This window comes from Chelonoidis abingdonii, chromosome 24, assembly GCF_003597395.2.
Source record: "Chelonoidis abingdonii isolate Lonesome George chromosome 24, CheloAbing_2.0, whole genome shotgun sequence".
NCBI lineage: Eukaryota > Metazoa > Chordata > Testudines > Testudinidae > Chelonoidis > Chelonoidis abingdonii.
In genome coordinates this window covers 13,668,382-13,677,104 of record NC_133792.1, presented here as the reverse complement: position 1 = coordinate 13,677,104, position 8,723 = coordinate 13,668,382, and the positions used below count along the sequence as shown (strand labels likewise).

The window sequence follows — 8,723 nt, the reverse complement described above, 5'->3', positions numbered from 1 at the left end:
AAGTTCAACTTTAATGATAAAGAGATTGCACTACAGTACTTCTATGAGATGAATTGAAAAATACAATTTTTTTTGCAGTGCCAATATTTGTAATAAAAAATAAAGTGAGCACTGTACACTTTGTATTCTCTGCTGTAATTGAAATTAATATATTTGAAAATGTAGTAAACATCAAAATATTTTAAATAAATGGTATTCTCTTGTTGATTAACAGCACAATTAATTGGGATTAATTTTTTAATTGCTTGACAGCTCTAGTTAGCATGCTACAGAATGTCATCACACTGCAATAAAAATCAGCGTGGCACAATGGTACACCGTTGTAATAAAAATGCAATAAAAATGCAATGCAACATTATCCCAACATCCTGTATTTCTGACACAACAGTGAAACAATTTAATACTTCCAGGATTCAATCATATTATCATGCCAAAATGCAATTTGGTCTAGTTGGCAGGGCAATGGACTGAGTTTCAGGAGATGTGGGTTCTATTTTCTTGCTCTGCCACTGACCTGCTGGGTGACCTTGGACAAGTCACTCCCCCATGTGTGTCTCAGTTTCCCCATCCGTAAAACGGCAATAATGATATTATCCTCCTTTATAATGCATTTTGTGATCTACTGATAAAAAAAAAACAATGTAGGTAAGAGCTAGGTATTATCTCTCCATGCCAGGCCACCATCACAGTGTGATGTCATCGCACCATACTGGGACACTATCAGGTTGTGATGTCATCTCACTGTGCCATGATGTCACCATGCTGCACAAGGAAACTCTCATGATGTGATGTCACCTGGTGGCATTGAGGGAAGGCTGCAATGTGATGGGATTTCCCAGGTTCCCAGGGGATAAGGCCCAGGGGGAAGTGTCACCCTTCCGGTCGGTCTGGAACCCTTCAGCTCCCTGGGGTTCGGGCGATAGGTGCTGTCGGGGTGGGGGAACTCTGGCCTCTACCCAGGCAGAGGAACGTTCTGCGTGGGGATTCTGTTTCCCGGGAAAGGCAGTCTCAGGCTCCGGGCTCCGGCTGGCGGAAGTGACGGGTGGATTTGTTGACAGCGGAGGCTGTTGGGGGTGGGGGGCGCGAGCGGACCCTCAGGAGAACACACAGACCCCCGCCCCCGGGGACCGGAACCGGAACGAACCTGGATCCCCTCTACCCAGGGAGCCGGGCAGGGGCCTCGGGCCAGGTGGGTGCCAGGGAGATCGGAGATAAGAGCATGCGGGGCTGGCCAGAGGTACCGGTCCCCCGGGGGGACCCGATCCCGTTCCCGGATCCGCCCACTGCGGGGATCCGATCCCCAGGCTGTCAGGGACCCAGGATCCACCCACTGCGCGGGATGAGGGACGGGACCTGTCACACCCACCTACTGTCCCGGGGAGGGGGCCATCCACCCACAGAGGGGCATGGGAGGGAGCATTGTATCCTCTGGATCCACCCTCAGGAGACATGATTTCCCACTGTGGGTGACCCCCTAAGAGAGGGGTAACCGTCCCCCCGTTACCAGGGGTACCCAATCGGACCCCTGCCCACTGGAAAGGAGTGAGCAAAGACCCTCCTCCTTTCCCGGGATTGACACATGACAGAGGAGGATCCATGATCTGCACCTAAGCTATAGAACCGATTTCCGTGGGACCTCTGCACATCTTGAAGGGCATTAAAGCAGCCCCAAAGTGTCTTTTGGCACTTGTGGAACTGTATCATGACTCATTCATGACAATGTTACAATACAATGTCCCGCAGAAGATCCTGTAACAAGGTGGCAGCTCTCATGAAGCTGTTTTATGGGGTGACCTTTGAAATAGATTGGGAACAGGCACAGCACCTCTTCCAGAGAGGCAGATGTATGTATCCCAGAATGGGGTTTCGCCCTGTCTGTCCTTTCCTTCAAGGGACAGAAAGACTTGATTTTGACAGGGACCAGTTTGCAGGCTAGTGAAACACCTCAAAATATCTTTAGAGGCCACTGTGATCTGGTGATGCACAGTGTTAATGCGAATCATAACAGGCTTTTCTGGAGACATATTACTGGGTGGGTGACCTTTGCAAACAGCAGCAATGGTCTTGTACTGTATTTTAACTTTAAAGGGAGTATCCACGCCATAGTCATATACAAATGGCAACCTGTTCCCTGTTTATAATCTGATTGATGATGTTTGGTGTGGTCTGAGCAGAGGATGAGCACCAAAGAATTCCTAAATTCTCAGCATAGCTTTGACACTATGAATATTTGACTGTTCTGTGCCTCATTTTCCCTACCTGTAAAATAGAGATGATGATATCATCTCCTGCAACAATTGGGATGATCAGTTAGTATTTGTCAAGTGCTTTGGAACTGTGAACTGTAAATGCAATATAAATTGACAATGCAGTTTTCCTTCAGAACGTAACCTATGCTGAGCTTTGGATTTACATTTAATCTGTTATTTTAAATAATCCCTTGTGCTCTGTTCATGCTAATATTTGTTATGCTCTCTGTGTGGGCAAACTCATGATGCTGAAAGAGTCAGCCATACCAATCATCTTTGTAACACCAAATATGAAGGTTACGCACCTTGGCACTGAGCCACAATGAGTCTGGCCTAGTCTCAAGGGCCAGGCTGAAGAGAGCACGTAATAGGAGAGAGGATTGATCTGAAGTCCAAGATACAAATTCTAACACAGGCATTCCTAAGTGTGAGAACAGCAGCACCAGGCCTCTCGTGGGTGAAGCTGGGAATGTCTTAAAAATGCAGATGTGTATCATAGTGGAGCAGCATCCACAGAAGCGGCTGTTTGGATCTGGGAGGATAGGGGTGGAGGAATGCTGTGTCTCTTAGTTTCCTTCATTTTAATGAATGCTGAGGATGGTGTACTACTCCATGGCTGCCTTGGATGGGGCTGATGGCTCTAGCCATCATGGGGCACATTGGTTAACAAGCTTGTTTTAAAGAAGTCTGTCCCCTTAGATCAACCCTCCTCCAAGATGGAAGGGGATCTGCCAGGGCAGGAAATCAGTACTCAATTTGTGCAGCTGGGGTTATAGTGGTGTCTCGGTCACTGTGTGCCTTACTGTTTGGATCCCCTGCACGCACAACCTTGACCCTTCACACATCCCAGGCAGTTAATTGCCCACCTTGGAAACCATGGGTGACAATCTGGTAGCCAGGTAGACAACCAGCCAGCCGAGTGGTCTAGAAGAGCCCACACCTTATGATAATGACTAAGCAGTAGAATCATAGACTATCAGGGTTGGAAGGGACCTCAGGAGGTCATCTAGTCCAACCCCCTGCTCAAAGGAGGACCAATCCTCAAACAGATTTTTACCCCAGTTCCCTAAATGGCCCCGTCAAGGTTTGAGCTTACAACCCTAGGTTTAGCAGGCCAATGCTCTAACCACTGAGTTATCCCTCTCCCAGTATCTCTAGTTCACTTAGAAATATGGTGCCTATACCTAGTAAATGTATGCAACATTGTGTTCCCATCAGAGAGCCCCTTATTTTCCCCCTCCCTGTCGCCTTGTGCTCCTAGTTAGGAACTTCAGGGCAGCGTCTTCTATTTTTGTGCTTGTACAGTGTCCAGCACAATGGGGCCCAAATCTCAGCTGAAGCTTCTGGGCACTACTCTAATACACATAATGGTGAGTGCTCCTCTGTAGTGATAGTTTAATCCCTTCCCCCTAGATGAGAGTGGGGTGCCTTTTGCATATGGTAATAGTGATGGTTCTTGGGAGCTAAGGGATTAAAGCACAGATCATTTCTGCTCCCCAGTTCTATGAAATATCAGTCATCTGATTACATTGCAGTAGCATCCAATGGTGCTAATCAGGACTGGGACCCAGCTGCACTAGTCGATATACAAACATATAGAAAGACACAGTCTAAGTCCTCTGTGAACTGGACTGAGACCACCAACTCATTTTACATCCTTTTAGCTCCTTATATTGCACCAAACACCAGGGTATTGGAGCCATCAAGCAGCCATTGAGAGGTAATGACATTCAGGCCACGTCTAGACTACGCGCCGGATCGGCGCGTTAAAATCGATTGCTCGGGGATCGAAATATCGCATCTGGTCTGGACGCGATATCTCGATCCCAGAGCGTGCTTAGATCGATTCCGGAACTCCAGCTAGACGACCGGACTTCCAGATTCGACACAGCGAGCCGCGCGGATCGATCCCGCGCGGTGAAGACGGGTGAGTAAATCGATTTTAGATATTCGATTTCAGCTACGCTATTCTCGTAGCTGAAATTGCATATCTAAAATCGATTTAATCTCGTAGTGTAGACCTGGCCTCAGTTGCTGCCAACATGGCCTGAAATAGAATTGTGTGACCTGCAAGACCATCACTAGCAGTGAAAGGCTCCATCTCCCATTACCATCCTCTGAGTTAACCAGATCCTGTATAAGATTTTTGTTTATTTCTGGGTTTAATTTTCTTTCTGTAAAGCCCATTTGTAACTGTTCTCATTCTGAAACCTTTCTGTACCTTGGGCACAAGGTAGCAGATAACGCAACCTTCTTCTCCACTGGATAGTTTATAATGGTTTTATGTCAGAATGGAGTAGGTTAAGATGAGAGTTTTGTGTTTGAAATTTGGGGAGGGGATTCTGCCCATTGCCTGGATATTTTATTTCCAGGGATGTTCATGGAAAGGAGAAGACACAACCACTTCACATCATGTGATGCTGAAAATCAGGTACAAGCAGATCCAGAATACAGAAGCCAAATTCAGCCATAGTTTCTGCTCTTGCTGAAGTCAGTGGAGTTGCACCCACTCACACCAGGCCCGGATTTGATTTAAAGAGGCTACTGTGGAAACTAGGGCTAGACTAAGTGGACGGCTATTCCGAAACAAAGAGCAGTTCTGCTGATCTCTGCCTTTTTCCTTACTAGTTGTTTTCCATGTTGGGTTAATTACTTGGTTGGCTCTTGTTCCTGGCACTGATGCGCATTCTCTAAAGGAGAATTAATGAGACACAGAAAGAAGAACGGAGTTTTGATTTGCAACTCATGCTTCCCCCTAGGTTGCACAGAAATCTGTCCTGAAGCAAAGGGAGGCATCAGAAGGCTGGAGCCTGGGCGGATAGGAAAGCTAAGCCACAGCTGTGCTCCTGTCTCTCATGAGGACCATTCAGTGCCTGAATCTGAGTGGTTACCTCATCCCTGAAGTCATGGTCAAAGCAGCAGGCCAATTGACTGGCGCTTCTGAAGGGGGGAGGGAGGGTTCCTGATTGATTTACCTGTCTGATCCATCTGACTGGTGCCTTCCTGTAGGGCAGTGGCTACAGTGGAGATTCCAGTTGGGGTTAGTTATGACATGCTGATGATGAGGAAAATAGCCCGGGAATCCTTTAAAGAATGAATCCTCATGAGAGGAGGGACAGGAAAAGAGACCGAGTCGATATGTTTGCTATTTTGTCCTTCTGCACTGAGTGTGCTCCTCTATGGAATCCCATGATGAAAAGCAAAGACTGGATGTTAAAGACATTTTGCAACACCTTCTAGAGCAACAGCTGATCAGCAGAAGTGGGACTGGAGAGAAGGAGAATGGCCATCAAATTCCTCAGTGGTGCTATGATCACTACCTGCACAGTCCTTCGGGAGTGGAATCAGTTAACTCTGCACTTCAGCTGTCAGTAATTATTTGGTGGGATCTAGGTGATAGCCTTGACTTTGAAGCATAGGCCTGGAAGTCAGGAGATATGGGTTCTATTCCCAGCTGTGCCATAGACTCAGTGCATAACTTTTGGCAAATTGCTTCAACTCTCTGTGACTCAGTTTTCCCATCTATCTATAGAAATAGGAGAATAGTTCTATTTCCCAGGGTGCTGGTGGTTGATAAATAGTTATAAAGTGCTTTGAGAATATTTGATGAAAGCTGATATAGAAGAGCAGTCTCAAGTGCCTAACTCTGTATCTGCTACAACTCAGGTAAGTTATTGGGGCTCGTGGTCATCTTGGGTTTTCATTGCTTTGCTATTTCCATGTGGGGAGTGAGTTATAGTTAAGGGAAGATGGGGGTACAATATCCCACATCAGTGATGGTACGCAGCATGTAACCTCAGGGTTTACTGTGCACACACAAGAAAGCAGTGCAAGGAACTCTATAAAAACCCAAATGAGACACTAAACATGATGCAAATGGTGTGCTGTATGAAAAAGAATGACAGTAGAAGATTAAAGAGGGAGCAGATTCTATCGCTTTGTGGGTGATATACTGGTCTGGCTCAAGCTGGAAGCAGAAGCAGGGAGAGAAAGATGTTTAAACTGCAGCTCGGAGACCCCCTGCTGGCTGGTCCATGAGACACCATTAACAGGGTACCACAGAGGAGCCTTCTCCTTTCCCCCCCATATGCAGGGTGCTGCTGTGAGTCAAGAGTGTGGTCTGGAGTTGTGCCTTATCAGGAAGCGACCAGCCAGGTAGTTGAAGGGGGTGGCTTGGGACACAATCCTCAGGGGTGTACAGATGGGCCTGAACCAACACAGGCAATCTGAAACCATTAAGACAGGGTGCAGATGAAATGTCTGCCCCTGAAGCGGAAGATGCCACAAATGCCTTTTTAGCTGTTGCCCTTAGTTTCAACACTTGTAAAGAAACTTCTTTCTGATGTTTACATGGCAACAAAACTGCTGTATGGTGCAACCTTATCTAACAACCACCCATCTCATGCACTTTCTGTCTGAAAGTATCCACAAGGTTTCTAGTGCCTGTTTTTGCTTCTATGTAATGTATAAAGAAGGCCATAAAGGGTTTCTTTAAAAAAAAGTTTTGGTTTTGCACATGCCTCTGATTTTACGCTAGAAATTCAGATGTCTGTCATGGCATCCCAAGAGTCAAGCGTGAAAGCTGAGCAGTGGAGAAACGAAGGAATTGTTAGTACAACTGCTTAAAACACTTAACTCCAATAGTTAATGAACATTTCAGCGAAAATATGTCTCTGTTAAAGATTTGCCCTCGTGCTCTCTCTCACACGCCTCCTTCAAGTAATATGTGATAAACATTTCTGAGACTCCCAAGAAGTTCTCCTGCAACACCAGGGAAGACTAGACTTTGCATTTCTGATATTTCTCAGGTGAAAAACAAACAGGAAAAATCTTCAAACATTTCTGACTGTCTTTATCTATCGTAAAGTAAAACAAAGCCCCCAGACTAATTCTTTTTACAGGTCAGCTTTAAAGCCCCAGCTCCTCTGAGAACCTGATCCTGCAAACGCTTACACATGGGACTACTCACAAGTAATATTATTCATGCATATATGTGACCATACGATCAGACCCTTCATTGTATTAAAAATAATTTCACTGCCCTGTTCTTGTAACTAGATTTCTATGCCTGCATGGAGCCCCATTGACTTTGTGGGGGTTCACTCACATAGAGCCAGTTGGCTTCATTAGGGCTTTATGCAGAGATTGGAGTCTGCCCATAAGGGAAGAATTGCAGGAATGTGGCTTTTGTTACTGACAAAACCTCAGAGAATTAAAATGGAGAGAAGTTATAAAGATTGATCTTTCTCTCCTATGTACACTTTGCATTTCACTCACCTTGGAAAATAAAAGTAGTTTCCTTTTGGTCTCTACTCAGTTTCATATCCTGCTTCTGGGCACTGGTATAATCCTGTGGGTTTGGAGCTTTCAGGACTTCAGGGGAAGGTTAAAATTAAATACAAAGCAAAGTAGTTTAACTGAAATTAAAATAAATCGAATCCTAGATGTTAGAGATGGAGCAAGCTGCTAGGTCCCATCAAGTCTGCGTCCTGGATTGTGCCCTACAGTATATTTTTAGTGATCCACTCAGTCTAGTTTTATGTGATCCAAGCAATGTGGCTTCCCCCCACTTCCCTCTAAGAGGCTGTTCTCCAGACAGATGCAGTTCACTGCTTGGAAGCTTTTTTCCAATATTTAACCTAATTAATGAACATGGTTCCCATTAGCTAGCTAACCTTTATAGCATCATGGAAGCTTGGGGAGTGTTATTTCCATTTTACTGGTGGGAAAACTGAGGCATAGAGCGGTTAAGGGCATTATTTGCTAATGACCAAACATCTGCAACTCTCTTTGCCACCAACAGTTAAACCTAACCATCAGTGTCCCCTAAGCACTGGCAGATTTTCAGGGTACTTTCCAATGTATTTTTCTTTTATCTGATTGTCTGTCTTTTGTCTGCCTGCAGATGTCCTAATGTCCCTGTAAATCCAGCTGGGAATCTCCTGAGGTTGGGGGGCAGGGATCCCTTGAATTGAAAAACTTCCTTCTGCCACAGTTCCCTGCTCCCCCTGCCCTCCACCTCTGTTCCCTGAAGATGGCATCTGACAGCCCAGAGTCGCTGATGACATTATGCACAGACTACTGCCTCCGCAACCTGGAGGGGACCCTCTGCTATCTACTGGACAACGAGACTCTCCGGCTTCACCCCGATGTCTTCCTGCCGAGTGAGATCTGTGACAAGCTTGTCAATGAGTACGTGATTGACTTGTGTGGGTGCTGCTGTCCTCTGGGGATGGTAGCTGGGGGAAGAAGCCAAGACTCGAGGGGAGGGATGCATACACTTTACACTTATTTCTGCTTGAGTCTTTGTCATAAATAGATAGCTAAGGGTTAATGTTTCTTTTACCTGTAAAGGGTTAACAAAGGGAACCACACACCTGACCAGAGGACCAATCAGAAAACCGGATTTTTTCAAAGTCAGGGAGGGAATTTTGGGGGGTCTGAGTCTTTTTGTCTGTCTCTCGGCTATGAGAG

The 8,723-nt window shown here is 45.9% G+C and overlaps 1 protein-coding gene across 1 annotated transcript in view; it reads left to right on the top strand.

Annotated features, from left to right (window-relative positions):
- Window positions 1-1,022: 1,022 nt before the first annotated feature.
- The window catches only part of ZER1 (zyg-11 related cell cycle regulator), a 30,000-nt gene continuing 22,299 nt past the window's right edge, over window positions 1,023-8,723 (top strand). Inside the window, exons 1-2 of the mRNA XM_032797729.2 lie at window positions 1,023-1,189; window positions 8,155-8,441. Of these exons, the coding sequence (XP_032653620.1) occupies window positions 8,284-8,441 (158 nt within the window). The 5' untranslated portion in view covers window positions 1,023-1,189; window positions 8,155-8,283. The remainder of the gene's footprint in view (window positions 1,190-8,154; window positions 8,442-8,723) is intronic.